General features: G+C 49.2%; 1 protein-coding gene across 1 annotated transcript in view; it reads right to left on the reverse strand.

Moving 5' to 3' along the window:
• The window catches only part of IGFBP3 (insulin like growth factor binding protein 3), a 44492-nt gene extending 19807 nt beyond the window's left edge, over positions 1–24685 (reverse strand). Inside the window, exons 1-3 of the mRNA XM_048511865.1 lie at positions 23713–24685; positions 14297–14517; positions 3175–3294 (exon numbers count right to left, since the gene is read on the reverse strand). Of these exons, the coding sequence (XP_048367822.1) occupies positions 3175–3294; positions 14297–14517; positions 23713–24118 (747 nt within the window). The 5' untranslated portion in view covers positions 24119–24685. The remainder of the gene's footprint in view (positions 1–3174; positions 3295–14296; positions 14518–23712) is intronic.
• Between the last annotated feature and the right edge of the window lie 514 nt (positions 24686–25199).

Genomic DNA, 25199 nt, shown 5'->3' on the forward strand with positions numbered 1-25199 from the left:
TCAATATATAAATGATCCACAGAGCAGCAGTTTTCCAATAGGGAAGTCTGTGGACTCCTTGGAATCCACAGCAGGTTGGCTGGTCAATTTATGTTGACTTTCCTCATTTCCAAGACCCAAGCCACATAAAAGGGAAGCTTAAACACATAGAGAATGCTTTACTAATAATATTTTCTAATGAAAACCCTGCAGTCAGCGCTGCTGAGCCGCTGCAAAATTGAAACTGGAAGCTGGGAGTGTGGATTGAGAAACCATTCACGGGAAGGCTGGGTGATCCTCCTAGCTCAGCGGTGGCGAACCTATGGCACGGGTGCCAGATGTGGCACTCAGAGCCCTTTCTGTGGGCATGTGTGCACAGAGTCTGTCACAGTGATGGCGAACCTTTTCGAGACCGAGTGCCCAAATTGCAACCCAAAATCCACTTATTTATCGCACAGTGCCAACACGGCAATTTAGCCTGAATACTGAGGTTTTAGTTTAGAAAAACGGTTGGCTTCAAGGCATGCGTTACTCGGCAGTAAGCTTGGTGGTAGTCGGTGGTTTTGCTTTGAAGCAACCGTGCAACTCTTCCAATGGGCGAAACATGACTCTAGGAGGGTTTACTCAGGAGCAAGCCCCACTGCCAGAAGCCGAGCTTACTCCCAGGTAAAGGATCACGCTTTAGTTCTTCGCATGAAAATCTGTGGGGTTTAACAGCGCTTAACAGGGTTGCCTACACTGCTTCCCCAAAACGAGGTCTTAGGTTTAATGCCTTCTTTAATAATGGAGCCCAGTGGCCCAGGCCAACCTAGATGTGAGGGGGGGCACTCTGTTTGCGCGTGCCCACAGAGAGGGCTCTGAGTGCCACCTCTGGCACCCGTGCCATAGGTTCGCCACCACTGGTCTATCATGTAGAGAGGCAGAAAATCACCCCCCACACACACACACACATCTAGGCTGGCCTGGGCACGATCGTTCACCTGGGAGTAAGCTCGGTTGGTGGCAATGGGGCTTGCTTCTGAGTAAACCCTCCTAGGGTCGTGATTCACCCATTTGAAGCATTGCATGGTTGCTTCACCAAGTTTACTCCCGAGTAACGAGTTTCTAAACTAAAACCTCGGTATTCAGGTTAAATTGCCGTGTTGGCATTTTGCGATAAATAAGGGGGTTTTGGGTTGCAATTTGGGCACTCTGTCTCGAAAAGGTTCGCCATCACTGTCCTAGCTGAAGCTCACTAAATCAAAAATGCAGACTATGCCACAAAGATGGGAGAGAATGACTCGTCCACGGCCTTTTTTATTAAAACCTAATCGATCAACCTCAAGGGCTACTTTTGAAAATCTCCGGTACCACTGCTTGTGCCTGAGAAGAACCAGCAATATATGAGTGGCAGCAGGTGACGCAAAAGACCAACCTTGCTTAGCTTAGAAGAAGAAGAAGAAGAGTTTGGATTTATATCCCCCCTTTCTCTCCTGCAGGAGACTCAAAGGGGCTGACAATCTCCTTGCCCTTCCCCCCTCACAACAAACACCCTGTGAGGTAGGTGGGGCTGAGAGAGCTCTGAGAAGCTGTGACTAGCCCAAGGTCACCCAGCTGGCGTGTGTGGGAGTGCTAATCTGAATTCCCCAGATAAGCCTCCACAGCTCAGGGGGCAGAGCTGGGAATCAAACCTGGTTCCTCCAGATTAGATACATGAGCTCTTAACCTCCTACGCCACTGCTGCTCATTGGCTTAGCTTCGAAAAGCCAATGAGATCTGGCTAGTTTGGGCAGTTCAGGATGCACACAACCACGTACACATAACACGACTGCAGGGTCCCTTCCGCACATGCAGAATAATGCACTTTTTGCTTTTGATGCACTTTGCAGCTGGCGTTTACTGTGTTGAATAGCAAAATCCCCTTGCAAACAATTCTGCACGTGCGAAAGGGCCTAAGTGACACAGTTCCAGAATACAAGAGGAATCAGAATGACTCCAAGGCCCCTTCCGCACACGCAAAATAATGCATTTTCAAAGCACTTTCACAACTGTTTGCAAGTGGATTTTGCCATTCCGCACAGCTTCAAAGAGCACTGAAAGCAGTTTGAAAGTGCATTATTCTGCATGTGCGGAATGACTCCTAGGTTTTGACATCAGCACGGAAGCGTTAGCTTCTAATTATCTTGCAGCTACTTTCTCACAATTTTCCATCTTTGCTTCCGTCTGCACTGCATTGTCTGCAGGAACAAAGCGATGTTCAACTTCAGTACAGAATACTATCCTGATTGATATGCTGCCCTGATCTGATCTGTTTTTGATGTACAGCCTTTTGAATGGCAGTGTGATACGTTTGCAGCCTGAATTTTGCAGACCTATGTGATCGACTCAGCAAAAGTTCTACCTTAAACCAAGGAAGAAATCACATTTAAAAAAAAAACCCACTGGAACAAGAAGAAATATTCACTCAGAAGTGAATGAACTCAAGCGATCAGCAACGTTATTCGCAGAAGCAATGCTAATGAAGCACATTGTTGTAGTTCAGTTTACATGAAGCAAAGCTTGGGTGAGCTGCATTTGTCAAAAAGGTCACAACCTCGCAGGCCGACGCAGATGGAAAACCCGGGGTGGTGGAGAGGCCATGTTACGGTGGAGTAAATGCTGAGCGGGTATCACTTTCTCGATCACATCACCTAGATCTTGGAAGCAATCCTCCGGAGCACATAAAGTACAGCCATATGGGGTTCCTCAGGTTGCTGTCTGTAATCTGACCCGATTCAATCCTTCTAGGAACCCTCGGGCAGCTATTTGCAATTCAAAAGCGTTGATCCATTACAGTCATATGGTGAGATGGCAGCATTTTGCTAGTCTCTCTCTCTCTCTCTTCCCCTTCCTTCAGAGAGCTGTTTCTTTTTTTAAACTGAAGGGCACTGGTATTTAGGATTTGGGGGTCATCTCGTCAGCGACTTTAGAATGAGATTTCTCAGACTGAATCTGTTGTCATGAACAACGGCAAACACAAACACCAACGACACCTGGCGCGCTGTGTCGGAGCCAAGTCATCAAGTGCCCCAATCTAATGCCAAATTAACGTTCAATTAAAACAGCGTGCAGTTTTAAACGCACACCGATTCCCACCCCACCCCTAGTAAAGGTTATGCTGGAAATTGATCTGCCGCGTTAGTAAAGGCTGGAGCAAAACATTGAAATGCAACTCACCTGTTTTTTCTTGTAGAATCCCTTCTTGTCACAATTAGGAATATGCAATCCCCTCGGGCTTAAGACGTTCAGTATCTTTAGATTGTTTAATGTGTCTTCCATTTCTCGGCGGCAAGGACCCTGTCAATTACAATGGGTTGGCTTTGTTTTAAAACAGGCAATTATATCATTGTATGCAGGCAGCATTTTACACCTCGGCGAAAGGCTTGCATCAAAATGGGGATGCAAATTTGGTCAAAAGAACACTCAGGCCCCAAAAAAAGTGGTAGCAGAGGGCAAATCCTTAAACTGAGATTTACTTAACAAACACAGGAGATCCTCACTGGGTAGTCCCCTTTCTTCTCACCTGAAAGCCTCTGAACTCATGCCCACTTTACAGAAAGAATGTGACTGATCGTGTAACTTTTAAACTTGGTTTTGGAAAACGCTGGCTCCAATTTTACAGCATTTGAACACACAGCCCAGTCAAATAATCTGCAATAGCATCAAAACATTTGGATGCTGTGTGGTTTCCGGGCTGTACGGCTGTGTTCTAGCAGCATTCTCTCCTGAGGTTTCGCCTGCATCTGTGGCTGGCATCTCTGATCCTCTGAAGATGCCAGCCACAGATGCAGGCGAAACGTCAGGAGAGAATGCTGCTAGAACACAGCCATACAGCCCGGAAACCACACAACACCCCAGTGATTCCGGCCGTGAAAGCCTTCGACAGCATCAAAACAGATGTTCCGCAGGAAAAGGGCTAGATCCAACCCTTTAGGCAGCATAGTGTAGTGGTTAAGGGTGGCAGACTCTAATCTGGAGAAGCAGGTTCAATTCCCCACTCCTCTGAATGAAGTCTGCTGAGTGACCTTGGGCTAGGCACGGTTCTCTCCGGACTCTCTCAGCCCACCTACCTCACAAGCTGTCTGTTATGGGGAGAGGAAGGGAAAAGGACTTTGTAAGCAGCCTTAAGACTCCTTAAAGGCAGAGAAAACAGAGTCTAAAAACCAACTCTTCTTCTTTCTTCTCCCTCCTGAGTAGATGATTGGCTCAACTGCTGCTTATTTTACAGACCTAGGCACACCCCAAAGCCAGCGTGGACTCTGATCTGGAGATCCAGGTTCAATTCCCCACTCATCCACATGGACTTTCTTAGTCCAAGCCACCTCTGAACATCCTTTGCCTTGAAACCTCAATCAGTTGTACCTGCGGGACTGCATCTTCCCATATTGCCCACAGGAGACCTTTTGGTCCTTCAATAGCAATGATGGTTCCCGGCCCTGAGGACACACGACTTCCCCAAGAGCCAGGGCCTCTTTGGTCCGGGTCCTACATGGTGGAATTCACTGCCAGCAAACAGCAGAGTTCTGCAGGACACCCAACAATTCTGCAGAGCCTGAAAGACTGAGGTATTACGCCAAGCCCGCAACCAAAGCTGAGATGGTTGTCCATAAGTTAAATTGGCCCCGAAAGCTACACCCCTCAAACATGATCTACAAGACCGAGCAAACTTGGAACTCTGTGTGAGCAAACATTTCTGATTGACTTAAATCACCACCATTGAAAATTTTTTTTGAAACGTTTTAATAATTAATTGTTTAAATTTTTGTTTTATGATTGTATTAAATTATGTATGGTAGCTGCCCTGAGCCGGTCCTCAGCTGGGGAATTAATTTTTTTTTTAAAGTTAGCTGTAACTTGACAGGACTTTCCACTACCACCAGGAACATGCAGTTTCAGCTGCGGCCTTCAGGAATTGCCCACAATTCACTCCTTCACGTGCACAATCCCACAAAGTCAGAAATTTGTATCCTTTGGATCCAGAAGCGTGGAGCAGCACGTAAATTCCCCACAGTAAATGCCAGCTGCAAAGTGCATTGAAAGTGGATTGAAAGTGGATTATTCTGCATGTGCGGAAGGGGCCTCAGAGACACTGAGTTATTGAGACTACTAAGGGCCTGATTGACACGTGCAGGAGAATGAGGTAGCAAAATGATAAAAGCATTCTCCCTGCTCTGCTAGCTTTCTAGATGCCTGGAGACTTGTCCATCTGGTCCAGAATTCTGTCCCTACAGTGGCCAGCCAGCTCCCTCTTATAAGTCCACAAACAGGAAGATAGTAGCATTATCCTGCTTATACCCACCCCATTCCCCCAGCAACTGACTCAAAGAAGAAGAGTTTGGATTTATATCTCCCCTTTCTCTCCTATAAAGAGACTCAAAGGGGCTTATAATCTCCTTTCCCTCCCGCCCCCCCCCCCCAACAAACACCCTGTGAGCTGGGTGGGGCTGAGAGAGCTCAGAAGAACTGTGACTAGCCCAAGGTCACCCAGTTGGCGTGTGCACGGGCTAATCAAATTCCCCAGAGAAGCCTCCTCAGCTCAAGTGGCAGAGCGGGGAATCAAACCCAGTTCTCCAGATTAGAGTGCACCTGCTCTTAACCACTACGCCACTGCTGCTCTCTCTGGCACTGGAGGAAGCAGGCGCCCAGCATGACTGATAGTCTTTGATAGCCCCATCCTCCAAGAATTTGTCTACTCGCTTTATGGTGGCTTAGTTGGCCACCATGACATCTTATGGCAGTGAGTCCTAACTATGCGCTGTGTGAGGAAATGCTTCCTTCAGCTTCAGCAGACCTTGTGTTCTAGGATCATGACAGAGCCCCTCTCTCTACTCCAGGAATAATCTTATAGCCTTCTGCCATGTCTCCCCTTACTTGCTTTTTTCCAGGCTAAACAGTCCTAAATATTTTAACTCAGGGGTGTCCAACTCTGGTGCTTCAGATGTTCATGGACTACAATTCCCATCAACCCCTGGCCATGCCAGCAGGGGCTGATGGGAATTGTAGTCCACGAACATCTGAACTGCCACAGTTGGACATTTCTGTTTTAACTGCTCCTTAAAGGGCAGATTCATTTTAGATGCTCTTTCCGGCACGTTTGAAGGTCACCCTTTTCCCGATGTGGTGTCCAGAACTACATGCAGTATTCCTACTCTGGTCTCACCATGAATTTGTATAAAGACCGTCTTAACCTACTGCATCTGTGTATGGTTCTCCAGTTGCACAGTGGCAGATAGGAAGGCGCTCCAAAGGGTGATCACTACTGCACAGAGGATTATCGGCTGCCCTCTCCCCTCCTTGGAAGAACTCTACAATTCCCGAAGCCTAAAGAAAGCCCAAAATATTCTGACAGACTCGTCTCATCCAGCACACTCTCTTTTTGAACTGTTGCCATCCGGCAGACGATACAGGTCTATCAAAACTAGGACAAAGAGGCTTAGTGACACCTTCTAATCTAGAGCTGTGGCGATGCTAAACTCTGCGGCTTCGTGTTGGTGTGTTTGGGGCTGTGTAGGGATGGGTGGAGGAAGGGGAGAGTGAGGATGGGGTATGAGTCTGAAATTGTGTGCATCGAGGAATGCTGCTGTAAATTTCGTTGTGCGTGCACAATGACAATAAAAAGTGCTTATGTATGATGGTGGCAGTTTTATTCTCTATTCCTGTTCTAGTTATGGCTAGCCCGGAAGTTGCCTTTCTCGCAGCAACCAAACACTAGGTCAACACTGTTATTTAGCTATCCACTACCACCCCGAGGCCCTTCTCTTGGTCTAGTCTGATGTAATCTTCTTCCTAGCGCTGTCCCACTAATGCAGGGTCCGCTGCTCGGATTTTTAAATGCCACTCCTCTCGATTGAGCACGATGTCTGATTGCAGGCCTGTAATTTTCAGATCCGAAATGATGGTATCTTGCCATCGCTGCTTTGGCCGTCTGCATGGCCTCCGACCAGCAACCTCAATGTGACAGGCGATGCATGCTCGTCGGACATGGCCAAACCAGCGCAGGCGCCTCTCTCTCATTTTTGCCTCGATGGGCGCAATGCCAAATAGTTTTCAGACCATGTCGTTGGTGATGTGGCCAAGGAGGGATACACCCAGTGTCCAGCGAGTCATGGGCGTTTCCATGACATGGAGTCGTCTCTCAGCCACCTTCGTTACGGGCCAGCACTCCAACCCATAGAGTACTATGGGGCGGACCGTGGTCTTGTAGATTTTTTTTTTAACTTCAGGTGTATAGGCATTTTCTTACCACAAAAACACCAGGGACTCCCTTCCACCTCAGCCATGTCGCATTGACTCTCGCCCCTATTTCACCATCAATGCCGCCGTCGCTCTGTAAGATCGAGCCAAGGAACCAAAACACATCTGTTTCCTTCAGACTGTCACCACTGGCCTGAATCAAGCCCATCCCAGAAGTTGTTTTCAGATATTCAGCCTTTGCAGGGTTGAGGAGCAGGCCGGATGTAATCCCATTGGCGTATATGAGAAAGCAGAACTGCTTGACCCAATTTGCCTCACAATATCCAACTGGAAGACTCCTCCATCTTCTCGTTCACTGTTCTAGTACTGACGGAAAGCGAACGGGAGTGGTTGTGAGACCTGTGTGCTGTAGCGGTTAAGAGGATGAGCCATGAGCCAGACCGTCCCTGGTCCAAATTTCAAATCTGCCTTGAAGTAGCCATGACAGTCATATGGAAGGCCAGTGACATTAGCTGGCACAGCGTTACTTCCTGCGAAGGATTTTCATGCTCATTTTAAAATTAACCCATCTCTTCTTGAAGGACGGTGAAGGTTTTGTATGGTGGAGTGGTTAAGAGTGGCGGACTCTAATCTGGAGAAACAGGTTTGATTCCCCACTCCTCCACCTGAACTGTGGGCTCTTATCAGGTGAAGCAGGTTTGTTTCTCCGCTCTTACACATGAAGTCTGCCGGGCGACCTTGGGCCAGCCACAGTTCTCTCGGAACTCTCAGCCCCATTCACCTCACAAGATGTCGGCTGTTGGGATGAGAAGGGATTGTAAGCCACTTTGAGAAAAGAAGGGTATAAATCCAAACTCTTCCTCTAGAATTAACGGGTCTGGCTGTCCCTGAAGGACGACACAGAATTTGCCTAATTGGCAGCGACAGACTGTGGGCCAGAGAATTCTAGTGAGGACAGCGCATCCCGTTAGACCAGTGTGGTGTAGTGGTTAGAGCACTGAATTCGGATCTGGGAGACCTCAGTTCAAATCCCCATCTTGCCATGAAAGTTCACCAGGCAACCTTGGGCCAGTCACATGTTCTGTTTAATCTACCCCACAGGGTTGTTGTGAGAATGAAATGGAGGGGAAGAAGAAGAAGAGTTTGGATTTATATCCCCCCTTTCTCTCCTGCAGGAGACTCAACGGGGCTTACAATCTCCTTGCCCTTCCCCCCTCACAACAAACACCCTGTGAGGTGGGTGGGGCTGAGAGAGCTCCCAGAAGCTGTGACTAGCCCAAGGTCACCCAGCTGGCGTGTGTGGGAGTGTACAGGCTAGCCTGAATTCCCCAGATAAGCCTCCACAGCTCAGGCGGCAGAGCTGGGAATCAAACCCGGTTCCTCCAGATTAGGTACACGAGCTCTTAACCTCCTACGCCACTGCTGCTCCAGGAGAATGGCATAAGCTGCTTTGGGCCTGCATTACGAAGAAAGGTGGAGTAAAAATGAATAAAATGAAACAAACCCCAGGGCATCCAGAGGGGATAACCTGCTCAAGGGTGTCCAAATTTCAACCTAAGCCCTCCTGGAAGCAAGCCCCAAAATGCTATAACCAGAACCACACTGCATGCCAGAAATATAGGGTTCCCCTCAAAAAATAATTCTACGGCCTTAGACACATAACGGATCACTACATCAACACGATGAACGACTGGTGTCAATTTCATTAAGCCAGTGATCGTATAAATAGCCATATTAATACATTTTTTTCTCATGAATCGCTGTTCCCCTGAAATTTCCTCAAAACATACAGGCCCAGCATTTTGCATTTGTTTATAGCTTGAGTCAGCAAACGGTCTCCTGACGGCTCCTGTACATTTGTGCCCGCGAGGCAATCGCTCCCAGCTCTGAATATGCTCTTTAAATCGCAGCACTTACTTGCAGTCTCTTAAACAAACAAAGCCGTTCAGACACACTGACTGCAGGTCACATGCTTTTAATTTTTTTTTTTAAAAAAGAGATAAATAATTTAATTAAGAGAGCAATTTTTAAACAAGGCTATTCAGAATCCCACACGGGCCTTTTCACTGGGATTTACTTCCAGGAAAGCGTTGTTCGGATTACACTGTAAATTACCCACCTGCCCAAACCTTCCCCTTGCAAAAATGAGCAGCTGGGGAACTAATTTTAAAGAGCTCTGAACTGGACAATTAGGTGCTTATATAAGCTTGAAAAGATTTGCAGTTCCATTCTGCGAAAAAAAAAAATCTCAGTGTAATTTCTAGTTGCACAGACCCGTCCCCTTCTTTATTTTATTTAATCGTAATGCCGACAGCAAGAGAAGGAGCATTTGCATGGATTAGCAACCGCTAGCAGGAACTTATTTTTATCACCACCACTGCCTGCCCCTTTCGCAGCTATCCGTTTTCAAAGGACAAAGGCACTAACGTGGTCGTGTCCGCAACTTCATGAGTGGCGTTGTCAAACCACACGAATTTCATTTATAAAATTAAGGTTTCTAAACTCAGTGGTGTCAAACATGTGGCCCAGGGGCTGGATCCGGCCCCTTCAGGGGGCTTGGGATATCAGGCCGGCGAGCCAGCTTAGGCAACACCACCTCCCCACCCCCCCTTCCCCACTCTGGCCTGGCGATTTGAGTGCTTGGAAGGGGCATACCACCCTAGGGCACTGATGGCGAACCTTTTCGAGACCGAGTGCCCAAATTGCAACTCAAAACCCACTTATTCATCACAAAGTGCCAACACGGCAATTTAACCTGAATACTGAGGTTTTAGTTTAGAAAAAAATGGTTGGCTCCGAGGCACGCGTTACTTGGGAGTAAGCTTGGTGGTAGTCGGTGGCTTTGCTTTGAAGCAACCGTGCAACTCTTCGAACAGGTGAATCATGACCCTAGGAGGTTTACTCAGAAGGAAGCCCCATTGCCAGCAACTGAGCTGACCTAGGTAAAAGATTGTGCTTTAGTTCTTCGCATGAAAATCAGTGGGGTTTAACAGCGCTTAACAGAGTTACCTACCCTGCCTCCCCAAAACTAGGTCTTAGGTTTAATGCCAATAATCGAGCCCAGTGGCCCAGGCCAGCCTAGATGGGGGGGGGGCGCGACTCTGTTTGCGCGTGCCCACAGAGAGGGCTCTGAGTGCCACCTCTGGCACCCGTGCCATAGGTTCGCCACCACTGCCCTAGGGACATGACAAAATGGCATGCACTCGAGCCGGCTGCCGTGGCTCCCCACCCCCCTCCTGCCCTCCCTGCAGGTCCTGGGGAGAGCAGAAGCCAGCCTGCAGGGACGCGGAGGGGGAGCTCCGCAGCAGGCGACTGTGGTGCCCTGCCCTCCCCAGCTCCCTTCAGGCTGGCTTGGCTTCTGCCCTCCCCAGAGCAGGAGCAGGCCTTCAGGGACGCGGTGGGGGGGGGGGGGCCTCCATGCTTTCAAAAGCCAGCTTTCAAAACTCCTGGCTTTCAAAAGCTGGCCTGCACGGAGGCTGGGGAGCGGGGCTCAGGGGCGCTCAGAGAAGGGGTTGTCTCCGGGTGCCATTTCCCCCCCAATATGCTTCCGGCTCTTGGCACCCCCCAAAAATTAAAGTAACCTCGCATACAACTCTGATTTTAACATTTGAGGCTGGGAGTGGAAAGGATGGAAATGAAAACAGTGCGCCTGTTTCCTTCACAACACAGAGCTTCGGTTTCCTCCCCGTGAAGGAGAAACGGCCCACTGAAAAGCCAGGTTCCTTTGGACGGATTTCTTCTGGAACATCTACCTTTCGCGACAGGCCAAGCAGGCAAAGGACAGTTTCCACATTTATCAGGCTTCTCCGTGAGCTTTCCGCTTCTGTCGGTTTTTCTGGAATGGTCACTCCCTGCATTTCTTCCCCCCCCCCCCTTTCAACAACACGGAGCTGTGTCTGGGACCAGCCGTGAGTGTTTTGATGACAAGCCAAGAAATACCCAGCAACGTTTTTGCGTGCCGGCTGGCACGGGGCACGGAGAAGCGCCTCTCTTGCCAAGAACAGTACATGAACCAGCGTATTCTCTGCCCGCATTTCCTACAACCCGGCCGGGCCTGTGGACTTTGTCTGTGAGGAGCGCGCGAAAGAACAAGGAACAGTGGCCGTTTCATCTCCGCGTGTTATTTAGCCCGGAGGCATTTTCAGCATGGCAGAGCAATCGCTAATGAAGCTCGATGCTGCTTTATGCGCAGTGGAGGACTTTTAATACTCAGCCAAAGGTTGATACTGAGTCCGGCATTCACAGCACAGGCTACAATTTGCTGCTTGGGGTTACAAGGATCACAGAACCAGAAGGAACGCAAGACGTTTCTATTTCATGACCCCATCTTTCTTTTCTGTGGGAGGAATCACAAAAACTAAACCAAGGCACGGATAGAACAACATCTGATCTTAAGGAACGTGTATTATTGGTGAATGGGGATTGTGTAGACTCTATGGTACCTACCCTACTCTACTGCCCCTTCTATACAGCACCTAGAACAGTGATGGCGAACCTTTTCGAGACCGAGTGCCCAAATTGCAACCCAAAACCCACTTATTTATCGCAAAGTGCCAACACGGCAATTTAACCTGAATGCTGAGGTTTTAGTTTAGGAAAAACGGTTGGCTCAGAGGCGTGCGTTACTCGGGAGTAAGCTTGGTGGCTTTGCTTTGAAGCAATCGTGCAACTCTTCGAACGGGTGAATCACGACCCTAGGGGGGTTTACTCAGAAGCAAGCCCCATTGCCAGCAACCGAGCTAACTCCCAGGTAAAGAATTGCACTTTAGTTCTTCGCATGAAAATCAGTGGGATTTAACAGCGCTTAACAGGGTTACCTACACTGCTTCCCCAAAATTAGGTCTTAGGTTTAATGCTAATAATCGAGCCCAGCGGCCCAGGCCAGCCTAGATGTGTGTGTGTGTGTGGGGGGGGGGCTCTGTTTGCGCGTGCCCACAGAGAGGGCTCGGAGTGCCACCTCTGGCACCCGTGCCATACGTTCGCCACCACTGGCCTAGAACAAAATTGCTATCACTGTTGTTAGACAAGAGAGAACATGCCTCTAACTCGCAGAAGACTGTCTTTTCATTAGACAATACTAGCAGTGACGTAACCGATTCAGTAGCCAAATTTCTTGATTTATATATAACTCATCACTCCAAGGAAAAATTTGATTAATATCTTCTCCCCCTCCGTCCTCTTTCTCTTCTGTTTTCCTTCGCTTCTCCCCTCCGTTTGGTCTGAATGAATTTTCTGTTGATGATATTGTATTGTTAGGCCAATAAAGGTTGTTGATGGTTTATTCACATCCCACTTTTCTCCGTAACGGGGACCCACGGTGGTCACATTGTTCTCCACTCCTCCATTTCATCCTCACAACTACCCTGTGAGGTAGATCAGACTAAGAACACTTCCATGGCTGAGTGGAAATTAGAACATGCGTCCCCCAGATCCTAGATCAACACTTCAATCACTACACCACGCTGGCTCTGTGGATGTGCGGAATCCCCTCAGAAATCTCACCTCATCCTGAAAAAATGCTCATTTTCCTCAAAATTCGTCCAATGTCCTTCCTGAGTGAAACTCGCCCAGTTTGCCTAGAAATTGCACTTCAGCTACAGCCGTTCGGTGGCAAGTCTAATCTTAGATCTGACTGACTTTGCATATTATAAAAACCATTTCTTCATCCGCCCTCAGGCCCACGTTCACTGCTGACAAGAGAGAGATGAACACATCTTGAGCAACAACCTGTCCTTCGGGGCCCTAACAGACCTTATTTCATATTTACCTCACTTTTCGTCCCACTCAAAGCATCTTACCTGATTCTGTTCTTCCCTGTTTTATTAGCACAACAATCCTGTGAGGTAGGTTAGGCGAGAAGTGTGGAACTGGCCCAAAGTCACTCCACCAGCTTCCATGACAGCAGGGGATTTGAATTTGGGTCTTCCAGACCCTAGTCCACCATTACAACCGCTACACCACGGTGGCTTTCAGAGTGTCCCTAAGCTGGCAAGGGCTGATGGGATTTGTAGTCCATGAACATCTGGAGAGCCGCAGGTTGCAGACCCCTGAGCTAGTCTAATTAAAACCCTTTAAAATTATTTGGTGAAGTCTAGGACTCATTCACGGAGGATAACGATCCTAAGTTGATCTACTGGGAACCCTTCAATTCGGCATCCTTCAGCGCAAGAGTTCTTAGGACCACATGGTATGAGTTTTCTGTGGTAACCTCACAAGGGTTTAATTTGCTCACAAAATGCTTACTATGTGCCAAGGCTGATTATACACTGGCGTTGTCTGGCTACTCGCATACAGTTCCTGAGGGGCAGAGATTCTTGTATTGAGACCAACAGAGTTGCATCACAGGAGATCCTGGACGCACCGCAGTTTGTGAGAATGGGGACACCGTGAGTTTCTCTTTTGCTGCGGGGTTTCCCTTCTCTTCGGTTGCCACAGTCAGAAGGCAAGATGAAAGTTGCCTATTTTGTTCTTTTAAAACCCCAAACTCGCGGCCCTCCAGACATTATGGACTACAGTTCCCATCATCCCCTGCCAGCATGATGCTGGCATGGGATGATGGGAACTGTAGTCCATAATGTCTGGAGGGCCGCGAGTTTGACACCTGTGCTTTAGAGGTAATAGCACTTTTTGTAGTTTTTCAATTTTTAGGGACAAGCTGGCCGTGGATCCCTCAAAGGAATGAAGGGGGGGGGAGGGGGAGAACCTCCCCCACCCTGAAATCCAACGCCAACTTTTCCCAAAAAATGCAAAAGCAACCTCAACAATATTCATACAAGCAACGTCGATATTACCTTTAAAGGCAATATCTAGCCTTCTGAACAGGAGCAGACAACTGGTTCCTCCTCACATTTAAACAGGGAAATGCAAGGAGACCCCACTATGAAGGGACCGCGGGGCTAAGAATGCCGCAGAAAGCACTCCATGCATAACGGGCCCTGTACCACCTACATCTCCGGAAGCCGCCCAGATTTTGGAATCCGCTCTTCTAAGAACTCTGAGGTTTTCACAAGCTCAGACAAAAGAACAATATCTAGAGCCTTTATCCATTTAAGGCATCGTTCTTGGACTATGTTGTTTTTCCAGTTAAACAAAGACTCATACTTACATATTCAGTCTCCTGTTTGGACTCTGAAGAGAAATTCAGTGTGTCTGTGCTCTGTGAATCGTACTTGTAACGCTGGGTATTTTTGGTTTGCTCTTTCCTGATGATATCTATTTTGGTGTAGTGAGTGTGTGACTTGGAATCCGACACCCTGTGTGTGTTGGCGACAGAGTGATTCTCTGTGCTACTGAAATTCTGGTCTTCCTCTGAATCGCTGGAATTGCCTTCAAAGGGAAAAAGAAGAAGAAACAAAATCAGTCACTAAAAGCAAGCGAAGCCAACTTTGCTAATAAAACGTTTGCCTTGGGATCTGTGCTGTGTGTGATCATATCACGTCACAAGAGTAAGCGGTAGAAGAATCACATTGTTCTGAATTAGTTCTGCAATAATAACTGCAGGGAAAGCGAGTCGGGACCCAATTCACCAAAAACGACATCATTCCGTGGGGTCCTCCCATTCTGTGGTCATCCTCACCAAGATCTGAGTGTCTAGACCAGGGGTAGGGAACCTTTAACGATCAAAGAGCCATTTGGACCCGTTTTCCACAGGAAAAGAAAACACTTGGAGCCGCAAATAATTTTTGACATTTAAAATAAAGATAACACTGTATATATTGGGTTTTTTACTCCACTCATTCTGAGAAGCGCATGGATGCAGGGCAGGCAAGGATGAAGCCGGCGGCTCGGCCTCACCAGCCGCTGGGAAAGCACCCGCCCCGCTCCAATGGGGCGGGGGAGAGGGGAAGCGTGCGGCCCAGCCGGCCACGGGCAATTGGTGCGCCTGCCCTGCTGCCTGCAGGGCGGGCAAGGATGAAGCCGGTGGCTCGGCTCGTGGAGCCGCAGTGCAGGGGCAGAAGAGCCACATGCGGCTCTCGAGCCGCAGGTTCCCTACCCCTGGTCTAGACACTAGCCAGGGTCAGGGCTGAGATTGTGTGACTAGTCCAAGGTCACCCAGCAAATTTCCATGGCAGAGTGCGGATTTGAACCTGGCGTCCTAGTCCGACATCTTAAACTGGGATTTCCAACTCTGGCGCCCTAGATCAGTGGTCCCCAAACTTATTGGGCCTACCGCCCCCTTTCCAGAAAAAAATATTACTTAGCACCCCCTGGAAATTATTTTTTTTTAATTTTTAAATTTAAATCTCCTGATTCATAGCGTGCTCCAAAATCTGCTGGTAGTGCTGCCAGTAGCCAGTACTACCGCTGCCGCTCCAGGCGTTGGCCTTGCGATCGACCAATCGCACAAGTGGCAGTTGCCCGCAGCAATGCTCGTAGTGCTCACATGTTTTGGAACAGCAATTCAGTGGAACCACATGAACAGTAGCAGTGCGCGATTGCACATCCCTCAATGCAAGTGAGGGAGTATGCGGGAACCGAGCCAACGTCCGGTACGTTGTTCAAAGAAAAATTAAGCGTTATGAGCGGAATACATAAATCAATTTTTCTTAATCTTCTCTTCTTTCTTTTATGCTTTCACCGCCCCCTTACAGTTATTCATCGCCCCCCAAATGCACCCGTGGCCATCACCGCCCCCCTGGATCGCTGCAGCACCCACCAGGGGGCGGTAGCGCCCACTTTGGGAATCACTGCCCTAGATGTTCATGGACTATGGGGCTGCTGGGAATTGTAGTCCCTGGAATGCCAGAGTTGGACACCCCTGCCTTAAACATACGGCCTGTACCCAGAAGAATTCTGACTGTAGGAAAGCATCAAGGGGAACAGGGGAAAAGAAACTGCAGAAACTTAAGCTAATATCAGACATATATGCAGTTTTTGGCTACCTAAGTTGCAATGCTTAAACCAGCCACTTATGCTGGAATAGCCCACTGAAGTAAGCATCGCTATTTTAGAATAAGTGGTTTGAAAACGGCTGGCCTCGGGATCATATAGGAAGTTAGATCTATTTCCTGAACAGACAGAGGTAGTGTCTTTCAGGCTGAAGGAACCTACTGACTTTTCAACCTATCATCCCACTGTTATTATTGGGTTCTCGGGAGTTGTGTATCTTTGGCTTATATTTAGATGTTTGAAAACTTTCCTATAAGCTCTAAATTGATTTGTTTTCTCAGTCGTAATTTCTAAACCGCGGGCATCTGAGCACGTTGCCTTCCCTGGATTTCTGTTTCCCACCAGAAGAGGGCACTGCGCACCCTGTCTCGGTCACTTGGAAAGTCTGAACTTTGTCAATGCAAAAAATGCATACTCACAAAAACTCACCCAGCGATGTAACTTGTTCCTGCCTTAATAATCAACTCTTGCACAAAAAGCACTGTTGTAGCACCAATATATGTGACTACTATGAAATAATGACTCTATTATTGGTAAGGAACAACACATATTTACTTGCCTACACACAATCACCTGCTTGAATGGGCATTATTACGAATCACCGAAACAGTTGTTTACCTTAGTTTGCACACAATTTGCTGAATTATTTCATATTTGGGGGTCCCTGGCATTCAGTTCACAGTGGGCAACGTTGCTGTATTATGTTGGGGAAGTCAAACGTTCTGCTAATTTGCTTTTTGTTATGAGTTAACAGTAAAAAAAAAGTGTTTCAGAAAAAGGTGTTCTAAAATATGGGGCAGGCGCAGTGTTTCCTTAAGAGGAAAGAGGTTTCCTTAAGCCTTTGCCTTATATTTCTTTCCAGAGTAACTGCAGCTGGCTGCCTGTCCCCTGAGATATTTTTAAAGTTAATTTCTCGTGAACTCATCTCGATGCCTGCATTTCAGAAGTCTGGCTGAAGGCCACCTGTGGCCATAACACAAGGAACAGGCAGCTCATGAGTCAGGACTAAACTTAAGTCTGACCTCAGACACTGATACTAAATCGACAGCAAGGACTTCATTTGAAACTTTTAAAGCAGAAAAAGAAGTCAGCTCTGTGGATGAAAGACCAAAAGGGAAAGAGGGTATGATCAAAGTCACCTTTTAGCTGAGTCACTGCTTGTCACCCATAGATAAAAAAATCCCCACTTTCAATCCACACATGGTTTGAGGGAGCCGCCTGTCATGGTTTCTATTAAAATTTCAGTGCTGTTTAATCTTTTCAAATGCATCCGAATGCCTCTCCTTATAGCCATCGTCCTAGAGATAGCAAAACTATATCACGTGGGTCAAAGGTGACATACCATGATGATTCGGGTGAGTGAGCCATTTTTGTAATTATTTGACTTTTCTTTATATAATATGTAGAACCACATATGATCGGACTGTATTTTAGAAAAAATGAATATGTAAATAATTATTTCTCTCCTGTTTGCAGGGCAGGGGGTTTACATGCCAGCAGAGTCAAGTTAGCCATTTTGACACGCCAAGCCCCAAAGGTTTACCATCACTGCCTGCAAATTGCTTCAACAGGCCAGACTTGTGTCTTTAAAACACGGTTCCTTGCTTTGCAGATCTGATTATAACCATCCCTTGTTACTTATGCAGATTTAGAAAACACTACTGTTAGCTCTCTGCTAATTTAATGCTTGCAATCTGCCCTGTGAAGACTTCTTAAAACAGTAATCATGCTGCCTTCGAATAAGGAGGCCTTTAGAAAGTGAACGGCTGTTTTAATGGCATCCCACTATTTTATACAAACGTTGCCAAGGTTTGTTACATATCCATCTACAGTGGCTTCAGAGTCAGTTTGGAAGGAAAATGGTGCTTTAAGCAAAGACACACACACACACACCCTCAGGGTTTTATTTCATTTTTTGCCAGAGGGGGTGGGGGAGATATTTTCATGGTGTCTTAAAGCATCCAAATACCAAACAGCTCTATGAAGCAGGGACCTCATTCTACCACCTGCACAATTATAGCAAGGGGATTCCTGTGATTGAAAGGGGTAGAATTTAACAAGCAACATGGCAGGAAAATAACATTGCTGAATATATAGAACAGAGGTCCCCAAACTTTTTAAACAGGGGGCCAGTTCACTGTCCCTCAGACTGTTGGAGGGCCGGACTAAAAAAAAACTATGAACAAATTCCTATGCACAAATGATTGTAAAATGTTTGATTTCACGTTTCAGCCTTTCTGTCATGGTCTATTTTTAGAACAGTGACCAAAGTATGTCAAGTACAGGGTGGGCTCCAAATATTGTTGGGGAGGCTGTGGAATACCTGTAAAAAAAAAAAGCAGAACTTTTCCAATGAAGCATTCCATCTAACCCAGGATTAGGTATCTTCCTGGGTTCTTCCTCCCTAGCAGCCAGCGAGCGATTCGCCAGCCTGGCTGATGCCAATGGGAGTGAGGTGGAACAGAAAGCCTGAGAGCAACACATGGAGTAGCCGACAGGGAAGGGCGGAGCAGGAGTTGCCACGTGTAAGGTTTCCAACTCTGGGTCAGAAAATTCATGGAGATTTGGGGGTGCCATCATGTAATTGCAATCAACAGCCGTTGGGGCCGGTTCCTCCTCTCCCTCGAGCCCCCACTGCACATGAATGGAGCCATCGCCGCCATGCCTGGCGGGCCGGATAAATGCCTTCAGGGGGCCACATTTGGCCCCCGGGCCGTAGTTTGGGGACCCCTGATATAGAAGAAGAGTTTGGATTTATACCTCACCTTTCTCTCCTGAAAGCAGTCTCAAAGTGGCTTACAAGCTATTTCCCTTCCTTTCTGCACAAAAGACACCATGTGAGGTAGGTGGGGTTCTGTGAGAACTGTGACTAGCCCAAGGTCCCCAGCAGGCTTCATGTGTAGGAGCAGGAAAACAAACTTGGTTCACCAGATTAGAATCCACCATGTGGAGAAGTGGGGAATCAAGAGCAACGGACTCTGGTCTGGAGAACTGATTTTGATTCTTCACTCCTACACAGGAACAGTGGACTCTTTTCTGGTGAACTCGATTTAATTCCCCACTCCTCTACATGAAGCCTGCTGTGTGACCTTCGGCCAGTCACAGTTCTCTCTGAACTCTCTCAGTCCCACCTACTCACAAGGTGCTCATTGTGGGGAGAGGAAGGGAAGACGTTTGTAAGGAGGAGGAGGAGGCGTTTGGATTTATATCCCCCCTTTCTCTCCTGTAAGGAGACTCAAAGGGGCTTACAATCTCCTTTCCCTTCCCCCCTCACAACAAACACCCTGTGAGGTAGGTGGGGCTGAGAGAGCTCCGTAGAGCTGCGACTAGCCCAAGGTCACCCAGCTGGCATGTGTGGGAGTGCACAGGCTAATCTGAATTCCCCAGGTAAGCCTCCACAGCTCAGGCGGCAGAGCGGGGAATCAAACTCGGTTCCTCCAGAATAGAATGTGCCTGCTCTTAACCACTATGCCACTGCTGCAAAGAATATGTTCACAGCCACACTGAAACCTCAAACCTAAGAAGGAGTTTTCACATGGATAGGGCGGGCTTCCTCACTCTGCGTGAGCCCCTCCCCCAATTGTGCTCCCACTGACTGATGGGACGGGGATAAATTCACCTGCCCGTGGGATTCTGAATCCGTTAGATGTTTTCAACATTTTCTTTATTAGGGGCATCAAGAAACAGCTCGAGGTGCTTCCGTCACCCAAGCACACTGCAAGAGATTTTGAGGCACGTATGTAATTCCGGTAGGGTTATTCATTTGGACAGCATCGCAATGCCATGCTCACAGAAAGCGCAAGCTTGAACATACCAAACATTCCTTCTGCCACTGATCATTGACTAGGAACACTGAAAGTGGCGGGCCACCTTTTTTTAGTGTGGTGGGCTTTCTGCATTTGAGGAAACCCCCCAATCACGTCTTCAAGGAACCCACAGGGGGTTTGCCAGACGAAACCTGAAATCTACTGCCCTATGCAACGTAGTACTGTGACCCGCATGGCCTAAGGTAGTCTGATCTGATCAGATCTTAGAAGCTAAGCAGGTTAGATCTTGGATGGGAGACCACCAAGGAATACCAGGGCCACCACGTAAACAGGCAAATGGCAAACCACCTCTGTCCTGCCCTGTAACACATAAGGCAGCGGTTCTCAACCTGTGGGTCACGGCCCCCACAGGGGTCGCCTAAGACTCCCTGCATCAGTGTTCTCCATCTGTAAAATGGATCAATGTTAGGGTTGGGGGGTCACCACAACATGAGGAACTGTATTAAAGGGTCGCGGCATCAGGAAGGTTGAGAACCACTGCCATAAGGGGTCGCCATAAATCAGCCCCTGACGGCATTTTCCACCACCACCATGACATGCAACAGCCGTAAACAAATCTGTGCTGGATTGCCTACTCTGCAAAGACTACCAGGGCAAGTAGCTTTCAATTGTGGCCTGCCCCGCAGGGCTGCAGCTTCCGCCCACTTGAGCAAGTCCTGCACAAGGGCCCTCCATTAGCTCCGTGGAGCAGGCAGGAAACGCTGAAACAGCACCTGACGGCTTAGATCTTCTCACTCCTTTTGGCCTAGTTCCTGTTTCCACTTCCTCCTGGTATGCCAAGGCCCACCTGCTATTCAGCCTAGCCCAGGAATGTCCAACTCTGGCCCTCCAGATGTTCACGGACTACGATTCCCATCAGCTCCTACCAGCATGGCTGAATGTACTCCACAAACATCTGGAGGACCAGAGTTGGACACCCCTGCCTAGGCCGATCTCTTAACGGTTTCTGATCGAAGATGAAAGAGCAGAATTGGGGTACAGGCGCCCAACCATTCCTCCCGCAAACATCTGCCAATGCAGTTTAAAACTTTAAAAAGAAGAAGCCGTCTTTCAAGTTGCCAAAATATTGGGTCCTTCCGCACACGCAAAATAATGAGTTTTCAAACCACTTTCACAACTGTTTGCAAGTGGATTTTGCCATTCCGCACAGCTTCAAAGAGCACTGAAAGCAGTTTGAAAGTGCATTATTCTGCATGTGCGGAATGAGCCCTGGAGTTGTGCATTTATAACGGACAACGCGGCATGCTGTGTTACCACGGGGAAATAATGTCAGAGTAGACCGATTCCCAACTTGCTCAGCATTGGGGGGGGGGGGGGGGGAGGGGGGAATTTCTCCTGCAACTTATCTTGCAAAAGGAAACAGGATGCTATACAGAATGATCATGCAACTGAGAAATGTCTTTAGCGGCTCTCTCTAAAGTGACAATTCAAAATCCATTTTAGATTGTAGTCCGGAGACGACTGTAGTTTAGATTGTAGTTCGGAGACTATTGCAACACCCTCTGCTGGGTTTGCATCATGCGTTATCGCCTCCCCCTATGCCAGCGCTGCAATTCGAAGGGCCCACGCTAGGTTGCCCCATCCCACCGTGCTCAGCGGGGCTTGCTCCTCAGCAAGCCCCCTGAGGACCGGGCCTGTATATAAAGGACACTGTTCTGCTTCAGCCGGCCGCTTCCAAAGCCCTCTGCCGTTTTCTCCCTCCCCTTCCTCTTCCACTTTCTAGGAAATTCACAAATAAATCATTTGGATGTAATTTACTGAGACGGCAAACGGCTTTTGCCAAGTCATTCATTCTCCCCCGAAGGCTTGGAGGACTTTAATCAGCCCTCCTTAATTCGGAGGCATGGCGGTCCCCTCCAACGCTCCACAGCGATATATTATCCAGCATTCACCTAAACCAACAGACTTTTGTGGCAGATTAGGAACTTATTTTGAACATAAGACAGAAATAATGCTTTTCAGACCTAACGGGAGGCGTCCAACAAACTTTCCTGAGAACTATTTCATTGTGTTCCCTTTTCCCCACAGCCAAGGGACATTTTGCATTCAAATCTCCTACCTGACCCCCCAACCATTTCATGCTGGATTCAAGTAAAACATTTGGGTAACACATGCACACAACTAAAGGGTGGCGGAAGTATTGCTCAGGATGTCTGAGACACGAGCATAAACAAAAACACCAGAAGGTGATGTTGCAAAGTAAACTTTACACACTCTCTGAACAGCAGGGGCTGAGATTGCACAGGAAATTGCACAAACACACTCACACACAACGCACCATCAGCAATTAACACAGCAAAGAGCCAAATAGGCACGCCTAGGCACAGACACGCACGCAGACAAGTTGCAGCCAGACCCAAGAAATCCCTGATACCAACCAAGTCTACTAACATGGAAGTCATGCACACACACAAACACAAAGACACAAAGGTAAAGAGTTTTCTCACAAACAACCAGAGCACAGATGTCCACATACATACAGAGGCCTTACTGGCACACAACATATTCACATAAGATCAACTGATTACACACGCAGTCACAGGTATGTGGAATCTATAACACAAACACACACATTACTTGCACGTTTGGGCAACACACATGTTCTTTCAGAGTGTAAGGCTGCAAAGACTCCTCACATATAGGGAACAGAGCACTCTCTTTGTACACACACACAAATATACACAAACAGTGGAACCCTAGAATTGTACAGGTTGTCTAGCAGGATCACAAGCTCTCTCTCTCACATACACACACACAGTGGGACACACTTGAAATGTCTTTGTTGGTCAAGCATGGTATAGTTGACAGCCCCGGCTTATTAGGATATTTATACCCTGCTTTCCTCTCCACTGGGTCCCCTCCACTGGTTTCCCCATTCTCCACTGTATTCTCACAACAACCCTGCGAGGAAGGCAAGGCTGAGAACATGTGACTGGTCCAAGGTCACCCAGCGTACTTCCCTGGCATAGAAGGGATCCGGATTGGGGTCTCTCAGATCCTACTGGCTACTCTGCCTGGGTGACTGCAGGCTACTCTCTTGGCCGCACCTACCTCACAGGGGGGTTGTGAGGCTGCACAAGGAACCAGGGAGACGGTGTACGCCACCCTGAGAGTTTTAGTGAAAAGAAGGGATAGGAAAAGGAGTACCAATGAAATACCAACCCCTGAGTGCTACTTCCTGCTACGGCCTAGGATTGCCAACCTCCAGGTGGTGCCTGGAGATCTCCCAATATTATAAGCCATCTCCAGAGAACAGAACCCAACCAGACATAGAAATTATTATTATTTATGAATGTTTACCCCACCTTATGCAAAGGCCTATAGCAGGAGTGTCCAACAGATGTTCATGGACTACAATTCCCTTCAGCCCCTGCTGGCATGGCCAATTGGGAATTGTAGTCCATGAATGTCTGAAACGCCAGAGTTGGACACCCCTGGCCTATAGGAATACCAATTCGGACAATTTTAGATATCAGTTTCCAAGGGGGGGGGGAGGGGCTCCTTCAGATCTAGACCAGGGCACCCAGGTAGGAGCTGGGAAGACCTCCCCAATCGCACCTGCCCCAGCCCCAGCCCGGGCGCCGGGACCCAGACACGAACGAGGCGGCTCCAAACCACCCCTTCCCCAACCAGGTGGTCAATCTCCAGGAGGGACCTGGAGATCTCCCGGAACGACCTCCCGACGACCGAACAAGGCCCAGGGCCGCTTGGAAGGGCAGAAAGCAGTCCCCTCCCTCCCCAACCCTTCAGGGCTCCCCGCCCGGGAGATGGCAACGCGCCGCGGAGGGCTCCCCAGCCGCCTTACCTGCGCGCAGGTGGAGGAGGTCGCGCATCCTGCCCTCGCCGCCGCCGCCGCTCCGCGCGGCTCCGGCGTCCGCGGCGGCGCTGAGGTTGGTGCAGAGTCCCCGGCCGTCGAGGAGCGCCTGCAGCGGCTTGGCCTGGCCCGGGGGCGGGCGGCAGGTGAGGCCGGCGCCGCAGCGCTCGGTGTAGACGCCGCACGGGCGGCCCTCGGCCAGGGCGCAGGTCAGGCAGCAGCCGCAGCCGGGCTCCCGCACCGCCTCCGCGCACCCGGGCGACAGCGGCTTGCAAGCCTCCCGGGCGCGCGCGTCGCACGGCTCGCACCGCACCACCGGCCCCGCCGCCGCCAGCCCCAGCGCCACGCGGCTCAGCAGCGCCGCCGCCCACAGCGCCACGCACGGCCGCCCCGACATCGCCCCGGCCCCGGCCGAGCGCCACGCAACGCGCGGAGGAGCCGCCCCGGAGCTCGGCGGGCGCGCGGTTGGGGGTCGGCCTCGCCTACTGGCCCGGCCTGGCGGCCATCCCCCGCGGGACGACGGCTCGGGCAACGAAGGCAGGCAGGCAGGCAGGAGCGCACCGGGCGGTGCAGCAAGAAACGCGCCAAACGCTGCAAAAAGAAAAGACTCGGGGAGGGGTTGAAAAAAGGGGGATCTCGAGCGCTCTCTTGCAAAAGTTGCTGAAAGGCGCTTTGGGGTGCAAAAAAAAAGGGGGGGAAAGGGAGAATGCCCCGGCGACTCCCTTGCAAGGGCGCTTTGGGGGAAGCACGGGTCGCTCGCTGCACCTCCCCCCGCCAAAAAAAGAAAGAATTTAAAAATGAGGATTGCGAGAAAGAAAAGGGCACTGGAGGAGAAGCTACGGCCGGGGGCTGCAAAACAATAATAGTTTGCAAAGTGCCCTCGCTTATGGCTGATGGGAGGGAGGGGGGGGGGCAACTCGCGTCTAGCCGGCCGGTTTCTCTGCTCTGCCCCGCTCAACTTTGCTCCATCTGGTCTCTCATCCCGGCCGAACGCCGGGCCTATATAGAAATCCTCAGCAGGACACGCCCCGGACTATGAATAATGAACAACTCTGGCTATTGGGGGGAAGGGGAGTGACCGGAGAAATGCAGGTTTCCGAGTCGAAAAGGAGGGGGGGGGAGCGGGGGAAAGCCAGTCAGGCTGTGCTGCTGAGTAGGGATTGAAATGCACTTTCTTGGAAACTTTCTTCCAGCGGATTCTTGTTGGAGAAGAGGGGGGGGGGGGGGGCTAGAAAAGGCGTCTGCATGTGCTTTTGTTTTAAGAGGAGAGGGTCTTGTGGTGCATCGTCCCCCTTTCCCCCCCCCAAAAAAAACAAAACAAAAAGGGGGATTGCCTTTGCATGCTTGTCTGCCAGTCTGTCTGCACTAGAGCTAGCGGAAAGGACAGATGGATTTGAGAGGTGTGTGCCAGTTTGCAGGGCATTATCTTGGAAGCCGCTTTTCATCTGGCAGGGCCGTTGGCAGCTCCTTGAGAAACG

Source organism: Sphaerodactylus townsendi, linkage group LG11 (genome assembly GCF_021028975.2).
Source record: "Sphaerodactylus townsendi isolate TG3544 linkage group LG11, MPM_Stown_v2.3, whole genome shotgun sequence".
Lineage (NCBI taxonomy): Eukaryota > Metazoa > Chordata > Lepidosauria > Squamata > Sphaerodactylidae > Sphaerodactylus > Sphaerodactylus townsendi.